This window comes from Thamnophis elegans, chromosome 10 (genome assembly GCF_009769535.1).
Source record: "Thamnophis elegans isolate rThaEle1 chromosome 10, rThaEle1.pri, whole genome shotgun sequence".
In the NCBI taxonomy this organism is placed as follows: domain Eukaryota; kingdom Metazoa; phylum Chordata; class Lepidosauria; order Squamata; family Colubridae; genus Thamnophis; species Thamnophis elegans.
Genome location: NC_045550.1, coordinates 60,476,778 through 60,500,163, shown reverse-complemented (window position 1 = coordinate 60,500,163; position 23,386 = coordinate 60,476,778). Strand labels below are relative to the sequence as shown.

The 23,386-nt window shown below is 42.4% G+C and overlaps 3 protein-coding genes across 4 annotated transcripts in view; 1 reads left to right on the top strand and 2 right to left on the bottom strand.

Annotated features, from left to right (window-relative positions):
* Nucleotides 1-5,459, bottom strand: part of USP13 (ubiquitin specific peptidase 13) — a 113,226-nt gene extending 107,767 nt beyond the window's left edge. The window contains 1 exon segment of the mRNA XM_032225993.1: nucleotides 5,174-5,459. Within this exon segment, the coding sequence (XP_032081884.1) occupies nucleotides 5,174-5,329 (156 nt within the window). The 5' untranslated portion in view covers nucleotides 5,330-5,459.
* A 5,216-nt stretch (nucleotides 5,460-10,675) lies between these two features.
* NDUFB5 (NADH:ubiquinone oxidoreductase subunit B5) lies at nucleotides 10,676-18,678 on the bottom strand. The gene is made up of 6 exons (XM_032225918.1): nucleotides 18,452-18,678; nucleotides 16,429-16,514; nucleotides 14,431-14,497; nucleotides 12,666-12,727; nucleotides 12,084-12,190; nucleotides 10,676-10,959 (listed from the first exon to the last, which is right to left on the bottom strand). Exons 1-6 carry the CDS (start codon nucleotides 18,576-18,578, stop codon nucleotides 10,839-10,841), a joined length of 570 nt encoding a protein of 189 aa, XP_032081809.1. The 5' UTR covers nucleotides 18,579-18,678; the 3' UTR covers nucleotides 10,676-10,838.
* A 78-nt stretch (nucleotides 18,679-18,756) lies between these two features.
* Nucleotides 18,757-23,386, top strand: part of MRPL47 (mitochondrial ribosomal protein L47) — a 16,724-nt gene continuing 12,094 nt past the window's right edge. For both annotated transcript variants that reach the window (XR_004256093.1, XM_032225885.1), the window contains exons 1-3: nucleotides 18,757-18,871; nucleotides 21,284-21,426; nucleotides 22,777-22,837. Coding sequence is in view for 1 of the 2 variants with exons in the window: in XM_032225885.1 (XP_032081776.1) it covers nucleotides 18,783-18,871; nucleotides 21,284-21,426; nucleotides 22,777-22,837 (293 nt within the window). In the remaining variant the exon portion in view is untranslated. The remainder of the gene's footprint in view (nucleotides 18,872-21,283; nucleotides 21,427-22,776; nucleotides 22,838-23,386) is intronic.

The window sequence follows — 23,386 nt, the reverse complement described above, 5'->3', positions numbered from 1 at the left end:
AGCTGGGTGTCGCAGGGCGGTGGTGTGCACAGGCATGCACAGCACCCCTGCTTAACTAGGATGCCCAGGCCCATGCACAGTGTACTGGTTGCGATGGGATTCGGAACCCACCACTGGATAGGACCCTTAACAGGGTGCCTAAGAAACTGTCTCATGTTGGGGGTTGATAAATTAATATCAGATCTCTTCCTCCCCCCCCCCTTCTGATCCTATTCCTTCCTCCCTCCCTGTCTTTTAGCTGCTGTATTTTGTAGTATTTTAATCATATAGTTTTATCTTTTTAATATCATAAACCTACCCAGAGTTACCCTGTAGTAAGATGGGCAACCAGTGGTGAAATGCTACCGGTTCAAACCGATTCATCGGAACAGGTAATAAAAACGCTACCGGTTCACCTGAGCTGGTAGTACAAAAAAATGCAAATCGGTATTTCTGACGATTAGCTGTGATGTTCGATTTATATTAGCTAGAAAGTAGTGTTTCCTGCTTTCTAGCTAATCTAAATTGCATGGCACAGCGGATTCCCCTCCCCTTGCTGTTTGCTTACCTTTGCATGCTGGGTAGCAGGCTCCGCCCATCTGCCTGGACATCATCACATGCCATTTTGACACTCTGTGCATGCGCTGAAGGTCCTGCGCATGCATGGAGGTGGTGGGTGCGAGCGCACGCTCACATTGCTACCGAACCAGTAGCAAAGGTAAGTTGATTTCACCCCTGTGGGCAACTATTAAATTTAATATATAAATAAATAATAAGTTGCCCTAGGACAGGAGTCAGCAAACAGTGGCTCTGGAGCCACATGTGGCTCTTTCATCCCTCTGCTGTGGCTCCCTGTTGCCAGTTGACACCACAATTTTGAGAGGAGCTTCCGGTTTGGGGGAGGGGAAAGCAGGGTGCGCCAAAAGGAGACTCTATGGCAAGGGGCGGGTTTTCTGGTCAGCTCCACAATTGATAGGGCTGTTCAGACATGTAGTGGAAAAAGGACGCCATACTAGGAGGAGACTCTATGGTGGGGAAACCAGACTTCTGGTCGGCTCCAGAATTGAACAGGGGACTTCCAGTTAGGACCTTTGTGGCTCTTTGAGTATTTAAGTTTGCTGACCCCTGCCCTAGGATGAAGACATACAGGACTTTCTAGATCAAAACCAAGATTTTTGGACTCAAAACCCTATTGGTAATCAACTCAGCAACTGTTCAAAGAGGAAACTATACTACAATTTATGTACGAACGTGTGCGTGTATGCACTCAGCCAAGCAAGCGCACACCATTAAACATGGTAACAAGGACAGATGGTCTTACGCACACATCTGTATGTTTATGAATTGGAATTAGGCTTGCAAATCACTCCATTCCACATAAAACTACAACGCTACAAAGAATGCTCTCTGCTGAGTCACAGGCGGCCAGCCAGAAGGTCAGCCCCAGAGAATGAAAAAGAAAACAAAAATCTGAATTCATTACTCCCAAATAATGAGGGAGAAACCAGACAGCCAAGCCCCCACCCTTCTATTCAGCTGAAGCTGACCGTTACTCAAATGAGAATATCATACTTGGGACAGACAATGTGAAAAATAAAAAAAAGGAAAGGGGCTGTATCGACTTCGCAGTGCTGGGCGACAGCTGGAAAAGTTAAAAGGGCTCAAGCTAACATCAGAAGTAGAATATGTGTGCCTTTCTTTCCAAGATCTCTGACTACTTGTGACCTCAATCTGCTAAACCTAGAAGAGTCACTCTTTCGTGCATCACCTTCTCCTAAAATAAAATATACCTCCCCTGTTACGTTCACTAGCTCCTTAATATAAGGGGCTGCAAGTTTAATTACTCTGTTTTTCCTCCTCCTAGCTAGCAAGTAGCTGCAAGTTTAATTATCACAATGAACAGCCTACAGGTGGAACTATTTGTTGGTTCAACTTTAAGATGTATGAACTTCAACTCAAGACTAGCTAGGAATCAGAATAGAATAGAATAGAATAGAATAGAATAGAATAGAATAGAATAGAATAGAATAGAATAACAGAGTTGGAAGGGACCTTGGAGGTCTTCTCGTCCAACCCCCTGCTTAGGCAGGAAACCCTATACCAATTCAGACAAATGCTTATCCAACATCTTTAAAACTTCCAGTGTTGGGGCATTCACAAAGGCAAGTTGTTCCACTGATTAAATGCTCTATCAGGAAATTTCTCCTTAGTTCTAAGTTGCTTCTCTCCTTGATTAGTTTCCACCCATTGTTTCTTGTGCTGCTCTCAGGTGCTTTGGAGAATAGCTTGACACCACCACCCCCTTCCTTGTGGCAGCCCCTGAGATATCGGAACACTGCTATCATGTCTCCCCTAGTCCTTCTTTTCATTAAATTAAACATACCCAGTTCCTGCAACCGTTCTTCACATGTTTTAGGAGTTTAAAATTCTAGGAGTTGACGTTCACACAACTTAAAGTTGGCAAGGTTGAGAAACACTGAGCCAGCCAAACACATTTAATACTGCATAAGCTCAGAAAACTATGTTACTCAAGAGAACCTAGTTAAATTAATACTGCAAAGAAAAGCTTACTTTTCCACTTCGAAGAGAAGCAGTTAGAAGTCACAAATAGCTACAAAAAAAAAAATTAAAATTAAATACCACTTTATTTCTGCCCTGGAGTGGAAATAAGGAATTGGTAATCAAAGACTTTTTTTTCTTTGTTCTTGCCTCACTCACAATTGATTCTCAGTCCTCAAAACTAATAAATATCGAAACTCCATTTATAATTAAATTCGATGTTTTGTTCAGGTTTAGGGAAAATCAAAACAAATTTCCCTCTAGATAAAACGATAAGGTAGGTTCACAGATCTCAAAAGCAGGGCAGTAACAGATGGTCAATCTGGAACCAAGATCATAGGAAATATGTTTGCAACCCTGATGAGTTCAAATTCACACTCCGGATTGTAGGGACTTGCAGGCAAAAATGCATCTGTAACTCAACCAGTCATCCCCGCCCCCATCCTTGCAAAATATTGGATAGCACCCCACTGAATTTCACCCGTGAAAGTGCATATAGTCCTCAGTTTACGACTGTAATTGAGCCTAGAATTATAGTTGTAAGATATTGTGGTCATAAATTGAGCCACCACATGACCAGAGCTGATTTTTTTTCTTTTTTTACATTTGTTGCAGTGGCTGCTCAATAAACACTAGCATTGTTAAGTGAATCCATTTTCCACACCGGGCACTTTTGCCAGAAACTAGAAGTAAACACAAGAAATCCCCCCACACACATAAAAAAAAACCTCAATCCCATCATAAATCATGGTCACATGACCGCAGGATGATGCCAACAGCTTTAAAGATGAAATTCTTGCTAAGCACCTAAGGTGGAAGGGAAGATGCGTGCGACCATCGTAACTTTGAAAATGGGCCATATGTAGCTCTGGGGGACTCTGTCATAACTTTGAATCGTCATTAAGTGACCAATTGTTAAAATAAGAACTACCTGCTGTAAGTAAGAAGGCAACACCCAGGCATGTCTATTACAACATAATCAAAAACTACCAGCTGATGTTGATAAATTAAAAGAGACCACAAGCAGCTTGGAAAGATATCAAGAAAGCAGAGACGAAATCATCATTGTTAGCCAGAAAAGAAGTAGAAGGGCTGATGGGATGGTAACTTAAAGAGGCTGAAAAACTGACTGGGTGTTTCATACAGGTCACTTAACTTTGCTACTTTGTTAACCCTGGGTTTGCACCACGCGCTGAATCATCAGTTAACCAAATTAGTTGGTTAGCAAGGTTTTAATTTGTTTTTAAAAAAAAACTCATCAAGATCAATACTAAAATTAAGGTACTGAGTAAAGGCAGCTATTTTAACAAATAACTCTAACATATCTGGTTCAATACATGGCATTGTGAGGAACTCACAAGCTAAGGGGGGGGGGAGTGATTTTTTTCAGATCTGGCTGGCAAGCCAAGAACCAAAAAATCCTGGCAGATGTTCCTTACCAATAAGGAGAAACAGGCAGGGCAGCTGATGGCTTAAACAGCAGAATTGGGCTATATTGCCAATAAAATGGGATGAGATGCATATGGAGGAAGGAATCTATTCAGAGGCTTGTAACCAGCTCCAAAGTCCAACTTTTAAGAGTCTCCTGGCAAAATATTTACGTCAGATCCAAGTGGACTTGCAACTCCAAAGATATATCCATTTGGAATGGAATTGGTTTGACATTACTTTTAGATGAGATTAACAGAGTTGGAAGGGACATTGTAGGTCATCTAGTCCAACTGCACATACACCTCACCCCGCCCAAGGAGGAGACCCTACACCAGGAGTCAGCAACCTTAAACACTCAAAGAGCCATTTGGATTTGGATTGTTTCCCACAGAAAAGACCGGGAGCCACAAAACCTCAATAAAACACATGCTGGCAGGTGTCACACATTGGTGGTTGTGACACATATTTTGAACCAGAGGGAGCCGCAGCAGAGGGATGAAAGAGCCACATGCGGCTCCAGAGCGGGCAGATTGCTGACCCCTGCCCTAGACCATTCTTCAGGAATGGCCATCCAAACTCTTCTTGAAAGCCTCCAGTGATGAAGTTCTCACAACTTCCCAAGGCAACTTCTGTTCCATGGGTTGATTGTTCACCCTTTCTTTCACACTTTTTTTTTTAAAAAAAAACCTTCCCAATCTGGCCTTTTTCAACCTGGACATTTCCTGGTGGTCTCCCACCCAAGCCCTCCCCATGACCAAATCCAACTCCCTTTTGCCTTTTCCCACGTCGGCTAGGCGCTGCCCCCAAGCTGGGCATCAAAACGAAGTAGATAGAAGAAGCCTAGATCACCTTCTCCAGACAACTTCACTTCTAGGGGAGTCCCGGAAAATTGGGGTGAGGTAGAAGTTGGGGAGGGGGGGGAATAACTACAGGTCCGCCCAGCCTTTCCCATTCAGACCAATCGACCCAGGGATCATGGAACTCCGCTGGGGACGAGGGGAGATGTAGTCCGAGAGGGAAAGGACAGGTGGGGAGGGGAGGGCGACCCCACGGGAAACCAGGCCGGGCAGGCAGCGGTTGGGGGGGGGGAGAAGGGACATGTGGGATGGAGGGTCCCGGGAGAAGCGGGGAGCGCGCAGAGCCGGGGTCCCCAAGCCCGCAGAGAGCGGGGAAAGAATCCGGGCGGGCGGGCGCCGCTACTTACGGGCGAGTCGTAGGAGAAGGCACACTCGGTCTTGTAGACGCGATCGCCGGTCTTGGGCACCCGGATGGTGGGCATGTAGGGGACCAAGAGCTCGCCCACGTCCCCCGCAGCCATCGGCGCCTCCCGCCCCTGCGCGAACAAGGCGGCCCGCTCCATCTTCCCCGAAAGCTGCGCTGGCTGGCCAGGGGCGCGAAGAGACGGTCGGCCGAGCCCGGGCAGAGAGACGCGGACAGGGGCAGAAGCGCGCAGCCGAGGCCGGCCCGCCCGCCCGCCCGGAGGGGCGGAGAGACGCTATTTTTAATCCAATGGAAGGCAGAGCAGCGGCGGCGCAGCTGCTTCTCCGAAAGAGGCCCCCGCCCGCCGGCCCCGGGGAAGCCCTGCCGGCGTGGGGCCGGGCCCGGGGAACACACCTCTCGGGGGGGGGGGGGGCTTGGTGGTCCGGTCGCCGCCCTCCCAGAGGAACAAAACTCTGCACCTGCTCAGGGGCTCTCTGGCTCTCTCTCTTACTTTCTCTCTCTCCCTCTTTCTCTCTCGCTCCCCTCTTTCCTTCCCTCTCCCTCCTGCCCTCTTTTTATCCCTCTATTTCTCTCCCTCTCCTGCCTCCCTCCGGTTCTCCTTCTCTCTCCCTTTCCCTCCTCTCCCTCTCTCCCTCTCTTTATCCCTCTTCTCTCCCTCTCCTCCCTCCAGCTCTCCTTCTCTCTCCCTTTCCCTCCTCTCCCACCGTCCCTCCCTCTCTTTATCCCTCCCTTTCTATCCCACTCCTCCCTCCCTCCGGTTCTCCTTCTCTCTCCCTTTCCCTCCTCTCCCTCCTTCCCTCTCTCCCTCTCTTTATCCCCCTCTCCTCCCTCCAGCTCTCCTTCTCTCTTTCCCCTCTCTCCCTCCCTCTTTATCCCTCCATTTCTCTAACTCCCTCTTGCTCTCCTCCCTCTCCTTCTTTTCCTCCCCTTCTTCCCTCTCTCCCACCCTCCTCCATGTCTTTTCCTCCCTCTCCCTCCCTCTCTCCTCCCTCCCTTCTTCCCTCCCTCCTTCCCTCTCCCTCCCTCCTTCCCTCCCTTTTTCTCTCCCTCCCTGTCTTTTCCTCCCTTTCTATCTCCCTCCCTCTTTCTCTCCCTCCCTGTCTCCTTCCCCCCTCTCCCCTCTTCCCCACCCCAAAAATCTGAAGAGGAGAGTTTGCAGGTGGGGGTATTTGGGGGGAAAAGGAAACTCCAGGGCTGGTCCTTCAAAAGAGGGAGGACAACAAATGGATTGTGTGAAATGTTGAGCGTGATTGCATTCACACAAAAGGCTAACCAGGGCGGAAGAGGAAGTTATTTGACACTTGTCAGGAGTCATGCAGTAGCCGAGCCAAGTCAAGTCATCAACTTACAAGAGTTTGTTTAGTGACCGTCCAAAGTTACAGCACTGAAAAAGTGACTTACGACCATTTTTTCATAGTCATAGTCACTTTATTTGTATGCCGCCCTTTTCCCTTGGGGGACTCAGGGCGGCTCACAGTTCAAAGGGGGGGGAAGGACAGACAATTTACAACATAAAGACACTACATCATTTAAGAGCACAACAGTCATTTTTCACACTTATGACCATTGCAGCATTCCCATGTTCATATGATTTACATTCGGACGCATGACCTCTGCAGCTCCGGCAGGAGAGGTAACTCAGATCCACAAAACCATGTAGTTACAACTATAGTTGTACAAAGGCCCTCCTGGGCAGTCACATTACCCAGAGGATGTGCAGTCACAACTTTGAGGCTGGATTGTAAATAACTTTTTTGAAGTCAGTTGTAAAAGTTTGAATAGTTGCTGGCAACCAGTAATATAGTCAAGGACTACCTGTGTTTGTGTGTAAATTATCTTTTAGTCAGATTTACTGAGGGGGGAAAACCTGATACCACTTCATAATGCCTTGGTAAGGCAACACTTGGAATACTGCATTCAGTTTTGGTCGCCACCATGTAGAAAAGATGTGGAGACTCTAGAAAGAGTGCAGAGAAGAGCAACAAAGAGGATTAGGGGACTGGAGGATAAAACATATGAAGAACGGTTGCAGGAACTGGGTATGTCTAGCTTAATGAAAAGAAGGACTAGGGGAGACATGATAGCAGTCTTCCAATATCTTATGGGTTGCCACAAAGAAGAGGGAGTCAAACTATTCTCCAGGGCACCTGAGGCAGAACAAGAAGCAATGGGTGGAAACTAATCAAGGAGAGAAGCAACTTAGAACTGGGGAGAAATTTCCTGACAGTTAGAACAATTAATCAGTGGAACAGAAATTGCCTCCAGAAGTTGTGAATGCCCCAACACTGGAAGTCTTTAAGTTGATGTTGGAGAGCCATTTGTCTGAAATGGTATAGGGTTTCCTGTCTAGGCAGGGGGTTGGACTAGAAGACCTCCAAGGTCCCTTCCAACTCTGCTATTGTATTGTATTGTATTGATTTCCTGAACAGGAAATTCATACATCTATGTGGTCCTTATCCAAACTCAAGCCTGCTTTGTTCAAGAAACGCTTTAACTGTATTTGCACAACACATTCAAGCAGGTTAAACATGTAGTGGATGTACTGGCTCAAAAAGTTAATCTTGGATGGTTTATGAGTGCAGTTGGGGTCCTTGCTCATTTGGTAACTTTACACTTCAGTGAATTGCATAAAACCTAGAAAATGGGTTTAGCAATAAAATAACTAAGCTGCCTATAGTGTGGGTGTATTTAGAGAACTAGAATCCGTAACATGTGTTCATATGACACACTATCCTGAAACAGTTTCCTTCGTTAGGATTCTCTATCAACAACCCATAAAATTAACTACGAACTTTTTATACACTGTCCTAAACAAGAAACAGGTGGTAAATATTTGCTTTTATTTCTGTTAGAAAAATAATACATTTGATTAACTCAGCTCACATGTAGAGAAAAAAGGAGGAAAGAATATTAGGTATTTTGCCGTCTTGAGTTATTTATAAAAATAATAAAGAGATTTTTAAAAAAATATAAACTAACTAAATAAATAAATAACATGAAAACTTACAAAAACCATGCCCTTGTCAATCCTAATCATTTCTAGGACAATCCATAGCAGAAAGCAAATACAAACCATGATGAAGACTTTTCATGATGTTAAACCTAAGGTTCCCTGAATCCAATTGTCTAGGTTTCCTCCAGATACTGGATGTGTTCCAGTGGTGGGTTTCAAAAAATTTTAGAACCTCTTCTGTAGGTGTGGCCTGCTTTGTGGGAGTGGCCATGTGACTGGATGGGAGTGGCTTGCGGACATGTGACCGGGTGGGCATGGCCAACTTGTAAAATGTGGTGAAACTCACTTAACAACACTCTTGCTTAGCAACCAAAATGTTGGCTCAGAAACTCTGGCATTTGAAGCATGCAAATCTTAAAGCTGTCAAGTTACAAGACCCTTGCACCCCTAACCCTTTAGGAAAAAAACCCCAGGGGTGTTCAGACTTGACAGCTTTAAGTCTTGTGGACTTCAACTCCCAGAATTCCTCCTCTCACTCTTCATCTTGATGATGTGCGGACGGGCGAGTGGAGGGAGCTGGAACCGGTTCTAAACGGCACTGTAGATTTGTGGAACCTCTTCTATAGAAGAGGTCAGAACTGACAGGAACCCACCCCTGATGTGTTCACTCAACACACTGAACGCTAATCTCAGATTAATCAACATTGCTGCACTATATACAATGCACAATGTTGAAAAACGTATGAAAATGATTTTTTTTAAAAACTTGATGCCATCCAATATATTGAATTAACATGGTAGTCTGGTTCTCACAAGTTGCCAACATAATATTATGGTTGGAGTCATGTGATGGCACAAATCACCCAACCTGTCAATCACTGATCTAGTATTTCTCCAAAGGTGGATACCAATTAATATGGATGGATCTGCACATGTATTCATCTCAAAAGGAAACGCTCATATTCTGCAAACACAGAAATGAGACTGAATTCTGGAAAATGGCATCTTAGGGGAGAATGAAAATGGATTTTTGGGAGGGGGGGTGTCAAGTCAAATGTTTATGTTTATGTTTATTTCATTTGTATGCCGCCCTTTTAAATGACTGTCGTGCAAAAAAATCTATGTAGCCATAGTCCCAAAGGTGCTTTTTTTTTCAAAAAGCAATTGTACTTTCTAGTTTTTCTTTGAGGACATTTCGCTTCTCATCCAAGAAGCTTCTTCAGCTTCTCGAGGGATGCCCTAATGGAGCTGAAGAAACTTCTTGGATGAGAAGTGAAACCTCTTCAAATAAAAACGAGGAAGTTGCCTCATAAAAAAAAAAAAAGCAGCAGCTTTGGGACAACCATGACCTGGATGAGTGAGAATCTCCATAGATACGTAGTCACTAGGAATTCAAAACAACTTGACGGACTGTCATAAAAAGGATTCATGTACAATTTAATAAGTATATTAGAGGTTTCACAGTGACAGTTAACAAGGCAAGAAATTGGTACTCTCATAATAAAACCTACTTCTCATACCCATTGCGCATTTTTGGTGCTATGTCCCAAAGGATTCTACGTGGTGTAAGGATGAAGGTTTGGTCTAGATATGGAGAAAATCAGATTCAAATCTCACCCTGGCGATGGAAGATACTGGTTGGTTCACGTGTTTTTTTATCTGGCCTTTATTATCTTTACAAATAACTCAAGGCAAACATATCCAACACCCCTTCCTCCTCCTCCTGTTTTTCCCACAACAACAATCCTGCGAGGTGGGTTGGGCTGAGTGAAAGGGACCGGCTTCAAGTCATTCAGCTGCTTGACCTGGGCCAGTTATTCTCTTGGCCCAACCTACCTCACTAGCTAGGCCTCCTTGTGCTCTGGAATGAAAGGTAGAATGTCAATCAAATCATAAGTTTGTAGGGAACTATATTAATCAGAATGGGGTTTATTCTTGAGCACACACATAAAAAAAAGGGTTCCACCACAAAACTGCGGTAGACAAAAGCGCGCTCGACAAAAGCGCGTACGTGACGTCATCACAGCGCGACGAAAACATCGCGCTGTGATCGATAAATGTAAAATTAAAGCGAAAACCTTACCCTAACCCCCCCAAACCTAACCCTAAACCTAACCCTTAACCTAACCCTAAACCTAACCCTTAACCTAAACCTAACCCTTAACCTAAACCTAACCCTTAACCTAACCCTAAACCTAACCCTAAACCTAACCCTTAACCTAACGCTAAACCTAACCCTTAACCTAACGCTAAACCTAACCCTAAACCTAACCCTAAACCTAACCCTTAACCTAACGCTAAACCTAACGCTAACCCTTAACCTAACGCTAAACGTAACCCTAACACTCTAAACCTAACCCTAACCCTTAACCTAACCCTAACCCTAACCCTAAACCTAACCCTTACCTTTATGTGAATCGGCTTGCTTTAATTTTATTTTTATTTCAATTTTTAATTTTTTTCGAGCGCGCTTTTGTGGACCGCGGTTTTGACGGGTCATGAAAAAAAAGATACCTCAAATGGGGGAAAAAAGTATTTCAGTTATTACAAGAACCTTTATTTATTTAATTACACATGTAAGGCCGCCCAATTCTGTGTCTACCTTGGGCAGCACGCAATGTGATCTAAGTTAGGTATACATTACATATTTTAACTGCTCTGTAGGGATACCTGCTGGAGATCCCAGCTGAAAGTCTCAGAAATCAGGGTTCGCTTTAGGAGCATAATCAATCAGAGATGTGCCTGGGGCGTCCTCTTGATGCCATGGTCCATCCCCCCTTTCGTACATTAGATGACTTGCATCTGCTTCCAATTTCCTGTTGAAGGAAAGGAGAGGAAAAAGAAAAAAAAGAAACCGTGAAGCAATATTTTCTAATATTAGCCCTGGTTATATTTCAATAGCACAGAAAATGGACTGTGTTTAATCTGACAAGCAGAGATGGAAAACTATATGCTACTGGATACCCTCCTTTTACTAAGCATCTTGCCCCAACCTGGTTGACCTCCAATCAAATAGACTTCCACTCCCAGAATTCACAAGAAGCATGGCCATTGTTGAAAAATCTAAGACTAAATTGGAGGCTTAAGATTTCCTCCTGCTCCATATCTATCAGAAAGGGATAAACTCTTATCGTCTTGCTGGCTTTCTTACAGCTTCCTCTCCAGTCTGAATAGAGATGTGGTGCTTTAATGAGTTGGTTATTCAGCCTATCTTTTCAGAAAGCATATTATTATTTTTTTCTGAAAGACAATGTCAGACATGCATCTAAGGAAGTGAAGGTTAGATAAAATATTCTCTCTTGGGGTAAGGGAGTTGTTCTGACCTAGGCTTCCCAAAAGCATGAAGCAAACTCCTTTTCCCAACAAAAATCCATTTTATTAATTTACTGTGAATTCTGCACATTCACATCCAGCGAAGTCTTTCAAGAGAGAATTTACAGTCACAGACCTTGGAGAGCTGACAGGCCGATATCTGTAAAACTTGGCAAGGAGTCTCAGAGAGTCACGAACCAATTAAGCAAACTAATTGTCTCCTGCAAACTCCACTCCCCTTTTGCTCCTCTTTTATTTTATTTGGGGGGGGGGGCATTCATTGTCCACCTGTGGCCTTACTAGGATGATGATATCCATATTCTTTAGGAAGGAAGGAAGGAAGGAAGGAAGGAAGGAAGGAAGGAAGGAAGGAATATCTGGATGATAGAAAAAGCAAAATATGATATCATACATGATGACATATTTTGTTCCCTTTATCATTTAACATTCAATCCTCTCCCTATATATTGTCTTGAGCTTCTAGAGGGAAGGTGGGATGAAAATGCATTAAACAAGTGATAACTACATAAACAAAACAGTGCTCAGCTCCTACCTCACACCTGAAACAATTGTTCAGCATTTCTCTTAAGAAACAAAAAACTACAGGTACGCTTCTAGTTTCTCCTACCTTAATTTCTTTTTCTCCATTTCAATATGTAACCTAGCCATTTCCTTTTCATATTCCTTTTCAGGAGGATTGTAGAAGTAGCGTGAAATCCACCGACTTATAGGATGCTGGAAGGAAAACCAAAGCAGGCATTACAAAAGAATTGTGATCAACCCTATTGTATTCTGCTTGCAGAAGGAAACTACAGGCATCAAGTGGCTGGACCAAGGTCCCAGAACTTTGAAAAACGAAAGTCTGCAATCTGCCTTCCGTTAACTATGCTGCTTTTCAGAATCACCCCAATTTCAGCTTCCAAATTTTCCTCTGATATTTCTCATATGTCCTGTGTCACCATGCAGAGGTGTTGCTAGGTTCTGGGTTTAAATGAAAACAGATTCTCTAGAAACTCTTTCAGTTGTGAATGCGATTCTTCACACTATAATTATCACATTTCTTCATAATCCATACAAGAAATTGGAGAATAAAAACGTGAAGCCAATTACAAATACATTCCCATTTGCCTAATCTAACTTTCAAAAGCTTTATTCTCCTAAGTCTGACTTACAAAATTCACAGGATTTTTCCTTCACGTTTTGTACTTACTTTATGATACTCCCAATGTTCTGGAATATAACCTTCTGGGATCTCAGCCAATTCAGCTTGACCTAGGCAGAGACAAGGTCATTGTGCTTCAGTGCAGCAGACATATAAAAACATACTGATGGAAGAACAGAAAGTCAACAAATATTGCCAGTCATAATTTATTGTCGGCCTAACAGGAGGATAATCTTTACATTTGCAATCCTATTGAATACATATGTATTCACCAAATTCAATCTATATCTGTAAAAAGGGCTATGTGTGTGTGTTCCAGTATAACTCTGGAACACCTCAAGCATTTTTAACCAAACTTGGTACACAGATTACTTACTCACCGAAAACAAATACCGTTGGGGGAGAACACCCCCTAACACCCCTTGGAGGAGGGGGGGATTCTGTTAAGATACAGCCTGTTGTGCCTTATAATGGCTTCTACCGTACTGCCGAAAAATGGCTTCTCCTGTACAGCGCTGTGGAGTTGCCATGGTAACAGCTTTACAGTACTCCACAAGGGGGCTCCCTTTAGTAAGGGGGAAAATCCAACATTAGAAATTGCAGCGGCGTTAATGGAAAGAGGGTTGGATAAATAAATACCCAAGTAGCACCAGGTTATCAGCTAGTGGTGAATAAATAGCTTCCACAGCTATTTAAACATAAAACAAAAAATATAACATGTATTGTACTTTTACGCAGCAGGGATTATGCAATACTTTTTTGATGTTTTGATTCACATTTTACATATGCCAATCATCATCTTTGTGTTATCATTTTAATCCATTTTTTAAATGATTCCAAAGAGGGGAACAATTTAAAGCATTTCTAATAAATTAAAAAAAGATTGATTGCAACACAATATAAAACCATTTAACAAGCGTAAAACCACAAAGCTATGGTGCAGGGAAATACCAAAGAGCAGTACCAATTTAATACATTTGTGGATGACCAGTATGTCTGAATTTGGGGCTGGAAACAGAAGAATGACAACATTATCCAAATGAAATGGGAATTTCACAATTAGGATATATCACAATAGGACATAATTTAAGAAAGCAACTTTAGGCTACTGCATAAAAAAGAAGCAAATGAATAAAAAGAGCCCTTTGAACATACATCCAGAAAGCTAGGAGCTTTAGATCTTAAGCCAAATCTCCTTGTAATAAAGAGAGCCATGAAGATGCAACGTGATTTAGTCCATTATCAATTTCATAAGCCAAGAAAAAGCAGAAAACCATCAAGAAACTTCTTTTGAGGCTTTTAAAAAAAATTCTGTAGCCCAGCCGTCATCAAGCTGGGAATTAATTAGACTGAAATTTCTAAAATTCCAAAGGAATTGATTTGAAGTCCAAATATCTGGAGGGCACATAATGGAGAAGAAGGATGGTTCTTCCCAAAGGTCCTTTTTCCAAAAGGACTTTCTTGTTGTCGTCCCCCCATTCCTTTGGAAATATTTCACTATAAATCCTTACATTCTCCACCAGTCAGTTAGAACTGAAGAAGCTTGAGAGGATGAGAGATGAAATGTTTTCAAAGGAAAAAAAAAACAACAAGAAAGTCCGGTAGCCTTTTGGGAAAAGTACCTTTGTAACAACCATGATGTGGATAATTGAGTATCTCCACAAACATTTAGCTGATGGTTCTTCTCTTGTACAAGGGAAACAGAATCAATTCAATATCACTGAAACAGCAGTCATTCAATAAGGATACAATTATCTGCAATATTCAGCAGTACAAACTTGAACAGAAGATTCTAAAGTGCAGATGTACTTACCTATAAAGATATTAGCATAGGCTACAACAAGAAGCACTGGGATTCCAGTTAACAGAAAGTACCAATTCTGTAAAAAAAAATAAGGAGGGCGGGGGAGACAGCAAAGTCAGTACAAATTTTTCAATCTTTATTTATGTACCTACAAGCTGAATTATTATTAGTGTACTTTTCTTCCATCCTGACATATATGCATAAAATTCCCAGTATTTTCAGCATCGTTGAAAAATTAAATGCAATAAAGTTTAGGAGCAATTTAGAAAGTATGGTCCAGTACCGGAATCCAAATTCATTTTTATTTATGGCCCCACAGCAAGAAATGAATCTAAATTAAAGTATCCCTGATAAAAGTCTGCTCTTTAAGACCTCCAGTAAAGAGAGTTTATCACTTCTCAGAGTAATTATATCCACTATTAAACTACTCTATGTAAGAGGCTTTCTTAATATACAGTTGGAATCTGCTTTAGGTTTGCATGATTTCAGGGATTCTGTAGTGTAAAACAGGGGCAGGGGGAGAGAATTTAGATTTCCATGACATCATTTCAGGTATTTAAAGAAAGCTAACATAACAGCCTATAACAATGATGGCGAACCTTTTTGGCACTGAGTGCTGAAAAGGAAGCATGTGCGCTTCTGCATGCTTCACACATGCATGCTCATCTGGACGCAACCTGGAAGAAGAGCTGCCAAGGGGGCAAGTGTGCACCAGAAAAGGAAATTGCAGTTTCCAGCGCTCACAGGTGCACCAGTCAGCTAGTCTTCCGATTACCGGCATACATGCATGTGTGACGATCGGTTCACCGACAAATGCACGCATGACAAAACCGCACCGACAAAACCGCGCCGCGAACAGCACGCCATCAACAAACAACGCGAAAACAAGGTAATAACCCTAACCCTAACCATAACCCCAACCCTAACCCTTACCTTAACCCTAATCGCGCTTTTGTTGGCGCGCTGTTGTTGGCGCGCTTTTGTGGGCGCGATTTCGACCTTGCTGTTTTCTCACCGCGGTTTTGTTGGCGTGCTTTTGTCGTGCACGTATTTGTCGGGTCACGGTGACGATCAGCTGGCCAGCATGTATGCTCCTGCCAGAAAACGGAAAACCTGTTCTTTGGGTTTCCAGCGCTGCCACACACACAGAAACCAGCTGATCATTATGCGCGCATGCATGGCGGAAAGTCAGAAATGGGAAGGGTGATGCTGCATGTGCCAGGTGACATGGCTACGTGTCCCACTTTGAGCATGCGTGCCATAAGTTCGCTATCACGGGCTATAGCATAACACTCTTTCTAAAGATGCTGAGACTCTAGTCCAGAAAGGGCAGAGAACAGCCACAAAGATGACTGAAAATGTATGATGAATGTGGTTGAAGGAACTGGGTGTTTCTAGTTTAACACAGAGAAGGACTGGGGGTGACATAACAGCGGTTTTCCAATATTTGAGGAGCTGCCACAGAGAAGAGGGAGTCAACCTTTTCTCCAAAGCTCCTGAGGGCAGGACAAGAAATAACAGAGCAATCCAGATCTAGGAGAAATTGCCTAACAATAAGAACAATTAATCTATGGAACAGCTTGCCCAAAGAAGTTGTGTGTGCTCCATCACTGGAGGTTTTTGAGACCGGACAGTCATTTGCTTGAAATGGTATAGGGTTTCCTGCTTGAGCACAGGGGTTGGACTAGAAAACCTCCAAGGTCCATTTCAAGTCTGTTCCATTGTTACTGTTACCTCAGCCTTCCTAGAAAAACATTACCAACTCCATCACGCTTTTCTACAACATTTAATTTTTACTCCCCTATCAATCCACTCAGCATCTCAGCCAGTTTTTCAAATCCTTCTTAAAGAGTGATGCCCGGTATTAGATAGTATTGGAGAAAAGTGGAATAAAGTGAAACTAATCATTTCTGTGATTTTAAAACTATATTTCTTTTCACACAGTCTAAAATTGGTTCCCCCCTCCCTTCCGCTCAAACTTTTTCCAGGCCCAGTTCCTAAACTTACCATTAATCTCACAAACCGGTGATCATAAAACCGTGTTGCTCTGATGAAAAACATCTTTTTTCCATCGCTGGAATAGCGCAGTGAAACTGAAAAATTAAATTGGCATCTTAGTACAAGTCAACAATTACTTCTGATATCTTTTCAGAATGCAAAGAACTCCGCAATTGTTGCCTTATTTTTCCGGATGCTGTTCACACACAGCTATCCTGCAATAGGAAAAATAAAGGGGGAACCTACCCAATTCTATTCCACACAACTGAGAAATTCTTGTAAGATTAGCTTGACCACACAATAATGTGTTTCACAAATAAAGATCCTTGGTTTAAATGATCATATTAGGGTTAATAGATCTGGGATGCCAACAGAAAACCATTAGATAATAGCAAGGTTATAAAGCTTACACTATGCAGGTAGTTCTCAACTTATGACCAAACTGAACCCAAAAATTTTGTTGATGAGTGAAGACATTTGTTAAGTGAATTCTGCCCCATTTTACGACCATTTGTGCCACACTTGTTAAGTGAAGCACTACAGTTGTTAAGTTAGCAGCATGCTTGTTACGTGAATCACGCTTCCCCATTGACTTTGCTTGTCAGAAGGTCCCAAAAAGTGATCACATGACTCTGGGACACCGCAACCGTCATAAATATGAGTCAGTCGCTAAGCATCCAATTTTTTAATCACGTGACTACGTGGATACTGCAAGTCATAAGTGCGAAAAACTGTCATGGCACTTTTCTCAGTGGCATTGTTACTTTAAACAGTCACTAAATGAACCATTGTAAATCGAGGGCTACCTGTATTTTTTGCTGGCCTTTAGATCTGTCTTTCTTTGGCCACTTTGAATGTCAGTTTTCTTTACTCAGAATATGCATTTAAAAAAGAAACAGCGCCAGGAACATCAGCTCCTTATAACAAGTTGATCATTATTCAATTCTACAGAGGAATTATTGAGTCTGTCATCTGCATCTTTATAACTGTCTGGTTTGGTTCTGCAACCCAACAGGACAGACACAGACTTCAGAGGATAATCAGAACGGCAGGAAAAACGATTGGTACCAATCTGCCTTCCATTGAAGACATGTATGTTGCACGAGTCAAAGAGGGCTGTGAAAATATCTACAGATCCCTCGCATCCTGGACATCAATTGTTTCAACTTCTACCCTCAAAACAATGCTATAGGGAACTGCACACCAGAACAACTAGAAATAAGGACAGTTTTTTTTTCCCAAACGCCACCACTCTGCTAAACAAATAAGTCCCTCAACACTGTCAAACTATTTACTACATCTGCATTACTATTATTCTTCTCTTCCTTGCTAGTATCTACCTCTCCCTACTAATGACTATAACTATGTTGCTTGTATCGTTCAATTTGTATTGTTTTTGTTTCCTAATACAATTTGATAGCTTATTAATAACCTTGACTATCACTAAGTTTTTTATCTTTTTATTCTTGATGAATATATTTTATTCTCCTTATGTACACTGAGAGTATATACACCAAAGACAAATTCTTTTTGTGTCCAATCACACTTGGCCAATAAAGACTTGACTTGACTTCTATTCTATTCTATTCTTATTCTATTCATAATTCTATTCTATTCTGTTAAGCACACCTTGGAAAGAAAATGCATTTTGCCACAGCCTTTTTTTTGACGAGGACTCAGGAGCTCAGCCCAACCTACCTCACAAGGCTGTTGTGAGGGGAAAAGTAGGCGCTCCTGAAGGAAAGGCGGATGGGAATCTATTTAAATAAATCAATGTTGGGCTAGAAAAAAAACCAACATTTGGCTCAAGCTCTCACATTCGTTTCTCAGATTGTGGTTAATACCGCTCTCCCGTTTTCAATCCCATTGCACCCCAGGCACAAACTCAACAGGTGAAGCTCCTGCAGGAGGGAGGACATTTCCCTTCCACCTTCAGGGGCATCGCGACATCCTTCCCAACTCTGTCCGCTTCCAAGGTCAATTGGCCTGGAAGTCTCCGGGCATCTCCTGCCCCATCCCAGCTCGTCCCTACCGATCACTCCGGAACGACTGGCACTCGGGCGTAGCAGGGCATTCCGCCCGAGCACCGCGGACAAGGTCAGCGGCTGCCGGAGCCCGGCCCGGGCCGCCGTTTGCAGAAGGAGACTCATGGCCGCCATCTCTGGTTCGGGCAAAGCCGCAGGCCGCGAAGCTCGGCAGTCGTGCTTTTGCAGCGAACGCTCAGGGCTGAAGCCGCGCCGCCGCCATCTTTGCACCGGGCGGCAAAAAAAAAGTATCACCGACAAGGAACAGCTAGAGCGGCTCCTTCGATTTCCCCCCCCCCCCCCCCAGGAAAGGAATTGTGGGAAGACGGCGGAGGCGTCATGGCGCTGGCGGCGGTTTGCAGACGGTTATCCACGGTGCTTCGGGTGACCGGCGCGAGTCGAGGCGGTACGGCGGCTTCGGCCTCCAGGTGGGGTCCTGTCGAGCGGGAAAAAGAGTCCAGGCTGCATATTGGCTTTGAGGCCTTGCAGGAAAAAGTGCTGTCTTTGAGAATGGTGGCGAAGAGGGGAGCCTCCCCTGGCAAAGAAATGCATTTGGAGGAAGGTGCATATAAGAGGATTGAAGCCTTCTCTAGGAAACAGAATAGGATAGAGCTTGAAGGGACCTTGGAGGTCTTCTAGTCCAGCCCCATGCTCAAGCAGGAGACCTTATACCATTTCAGACAAATGGCTGTCCAGTCTCCTCTTAAAAACCTCGAGTGTTGGAGCACCCACAACTTCTAGTGGCAAGTTGTTCCACTGGTTAATTGATCCAACTGTCAGGAAGTTTCTCCTTAATTCCAGGTTGCTTCTCTCCTTGATTAGTTTCCATCAATTTTTTTTCTTGTCCTGCCCTCGGGTGCTTTTGAGAATAATTTGACCCCCTCTTTGTGGCAGCCCCTCAAATACTGGAATACAGCTTTCACCTCACCCCTAATTCTTTTCTTTAGACTAGCCAAACCCAAATACTGAAGCCGTTCTTTGTAGGCTTTAGTCTCCAGGCTTTTAATCATCTTAGTTAGATATATAATAACAGAGTTGGAAGGGACCTTGGAGGTCTTCTAGTCCAATCCCCTGCTTAGGCAGGAAACTCTACACCACTTCAGACAAATGGTTATCCAACATCTTAATGATTTCCAGTGTTGGAGCATTCACAACTTCTGGAGGCAAGTTGTTCCACTGATTAATTGTTCTGTCAGGAATTGTTCTCCTCAGTGCTAAGTTGCTTCTCTCCTTGATTAGTTTCCACCCATTGCTTCTTGTTCTACCCTCAGGTGCCCTGGAGAATAGTTTGACTCCCTCTTCTTTGTGGCAACCCCTGAGATATCGGAACACTGCTATCATGTCTCCCCTGGTCCTTCTTTTCATTAAACTAGACATACCCAGTTCCTGCAACCGTTCTTCATATCTTTTAGTCTCCAGTCCCCTAATCATCTTGGTTGCTCTTGTCTGCACTCTTTCTAGAGCCGCTACATCTTTTCTACATTGTGGCAACCAGAACTGGATGCAGTATTCCAAGTGTGGCCTTACCAAGGCATTATAAAGTGGTATTAACACGTCACGTGATCTTGATTCTATCCCTCTGTTTATGCAGCCTAGAACTGTGTTGGCTTTTTTGGCAGCTGCTGCACAGTATTTGCTCTTTTCTGAACTTTTTCCAAGGTCTCAACATCCTTTTTGTAGTATGTTGACCAAAATTGGTTGCAGTAATCCAGGTGTGGTCTTACTAGGGTTTTATTAAGTGGTACTAATACTTAATGAGATCTTGATTCTGTGCCTCTGTTTATACAACCCAGGATTGTATTAGCTTTTTTGGCTGCTGCTGCACACTGCTGGCTCATATTCAAGTGATCGTCCACTAGGACTCCAAGATCTTGATAATGCAGACCTTGTGAAAGTATGAGCTTGCTAAGGAAAAATATGGGTAATGCCAGGATCTGGTTCCTCTACTTAAAACCATTAAGGTTCATTCAGTTAAATAAATAAGTTTAGGTAGAACTCCGCTTACCACCATTTGGTTAGTGAGCATTCAAACTTACAACGGCACTGAAAAAAGTGATTTATGACCATATTTTTCCACTTGGAACTGTTGGAGCATCCCCGTGGTCACGTGATCAAAATTCAGACAATACAACACAATAGCTGAGTTGGAAGGGACCTTGGAGGTCTTCTAGTCCAACCCCCTGTCTAGGCAGGAAACCCTATACCGTTTCAGAGAAATGGCTATCCAACATCTTCTTAAAGACTTCCAGTATTGGGGCATTCACAACTTCCTGAGGCAATTTCTGTTCCACTGATTAATTGTTCTAACTGTCAGGAAATTTCTCCTCAGTTCTAAGTTGCTTCTCTCCTTGATTAGTTTGGCAACTGGTTCATATTTACAACGGTTGCAATTTTCCCAGGTTTATGTGATCCCCTTTTGCAACCTCCTGGCAAGCAGAGTCAATGGGGAACCCAGATTCAATTTATTGCCACTTTACAGCGTTACTAAGTTAAAAACTGCTGTGGTTCACTTAACAAATGTGGCAGGAAAGGTTTTGAAATGGGGCAAAACTCCCTTAACAACTGTTTCCCTTAGCAACAGAAATTTTGGGCTCACTTCTGGTCATAAGTCAAAAGCTACCTGTAAAACCTGAGTATTTACTTTTAACTAGAGAATAGTTTTTAACCAAGTGAATGACAATAATGCCATTGGTGCTTCTGAAACTAGATACTGTTTTATCAAAAGGAATATTTTAAATGTACATGCTCAAGAGGAAAAAACTACCTTCTGGAACCGCATCTGATTTTTCAATATGCTTAAAACGTTGCTAAAACAAATCTGACCTTTTCTTTTTGTTCAGAGGACTCATTGGTGATTGGCCAAAAAAGTCTACAGAAGTGAAGATTTGTCCCTGTTCTGTGTTGCTACATACATCAGCATCTCGAAATGGTTTGGAGGAATTTTTTGATGACCCCAAAAACTGGGGAAAGGAGGTTAAATCAGGTAACATACCCTTGTAAATAAGAGAAGGTAGTGTTAAGTATATCTCCTTTTGGAGACTAGAGTTGAGTAGCAGAAGGTAGCAAGGAATGTGCCGCTGAATAATCACACTATCAATCACAGCCGCCAAAGTTAAAACAAGGATAACTGTACTTGTGTTAACAAAAATAAGGTAGGATAAACATTCTCCAAAACAGGCAATTAAGTAGTCTTGAATTATATACACAGTCTATGATACAACACATTGGTTTACAGATGCTCAACTCACGATTCACCATGTAGACAGATAACTAACATACAGAGTAGCCACCATCCAATATACAATATTCAACTCCAATAACAAGCACGGAGAACATACAGGAACAACCAGGAACAAACAGTAGTAGTTTCTACTCCCTCCTATGGCTGATTAAAGCAACAGCATCCAATCGCATCTCACTTGAGCATTTAAAGTGACAGCTACATTATTTCAATCATGGCTTTTATATATATTGCCAACCCAAGACTAGGATTACATCCCTAACAGGTTGTATTGTAAGAGATTCAACAACAGTACATGTTTAATCTAAATTTGTAAAAATTGTTGCTCATGGAATCCATTTTTTTCCAAAAGTGGATATGTAAGCCATTAATCTGATGATTAGACGTATGCCTTTAAATAAATAAAAAATGGATTACAACTATTTGTATTGTATGTTTTGGATTTACTTATGCATGAGTAAAATGTTCTAAGTTGTCCTAAATAATTTAATTGCCTTTTTCCTGACTTTAATATGCTTTCTATTTTTTAAAGTTCTCCTGCATGAAAAAAGTATACTACAAATGATTTTTGTTAATTTGTTTTCAGTGACTCTGGTAAAATCTTCAGTTAGCAGTGATCAATGGGTAGCCCCATGTGCCAGAAAACAAGATTTCCTTTTAAAATAATTAGTGATCCCACCCATAAATGTATATTGTTTGGCTGCCAATGCCTAAGTGGATTCTGAACGAATTTTTTTGTGCATCATCCGAAAATTCATAATGGGGAAACAGTGTTGTGCTGCTTTTCAAGAAAAATCCAGGGAAGCTGATAATAAGTTGACTTTTAAAATATAGATAATATAGAATAGTTAAAGAAAACAACAAGCAGCAAACTGAAAATAATCCCCTATTTAGCAGAAGAGGCATAAAATATAAGTAGTATTGGACTCTAGATTTCAGGATATACAGCTTTTAAAAGAAAACCTTTTGATTGGCTACCAAAATACTAGCTATTTTCACTTAATCATCACAGAATAAAAAAATAGTGTAGTCTTAAGATCAGGAGACTTTCAGAAAGATGTTCTTGCTTTACTTTGTTTGTGGTTTCCACAGGAGATTCCTGGACTGTCGAACAACTTCGAGGCAAAAGCAGCGACGATCTGCATAAGCTTTGGTGAGTGTTTCTTTCTATGATTTAAGAGGCCTGTCTGTCCTTGTGACAAGCTATTTGGAGAACTGCTTACCCATTTCAAAAATATGTATTAGATTTCATTTGTAACCACAAAACCTTTTGCTCTTGTCATGTCTCTAGATATTCAGAAAACTATACATTTATAGCTCAGATGCTATGAGGGAAGTGTCAGTGGAGAGACTGTGACTGTGATGTAGTACTTCAGGGGTTGGAGTAGGGCCAGGTAAATCCCGTTCAAGTCCACCCTTAGCTGGAAAAGTGACCCGATGACTGAGTAGAACATTACCTCTCAGCCCAACCAATATCATCGGATTACTATGGGAAAAAATTGAAGGAGGAACTAAATATGTTGGCTTGATTTCCTGAAGTCATAACGCAGTTTAAACATAATGTTAATAAAGGTTATTACTTTGGCTGAGATTTTACACAGGTTTTAAGTCATAAATGATAAGAAAAAGAATGGCATGAGGTACAGGAGAAGGTTTTGGAGTGGCCAATTCAGGTAGTCCTTGACTTACAATCTTTCATTTA

Bases quoted from the DNA above. Each gene is read 5' to 3' on its own strand.
- NDUFB5 (XM_032225918.1), bottom strand. From the start codon at position 18,578: ATGGCGGCCATGAGTCTCCTTCTGCAAACGGCGGCCCGGGCCGGGCTC. The intron at 14,498-16,428 runs GTAAGTTTAGGA...TTTTTTTTACAG, and splicing joins ACCGGTTTGTGAGATTAATG to AATTGGTACTTTCTGTTAAC. The intron at 10,960-12,083 runs GTAGGAGAAACT...TTCCTTCAACAG, and splicing joins ATGGAGAAAAAGAAATTAAG to GAAATTGGAAGCAGATGCAA.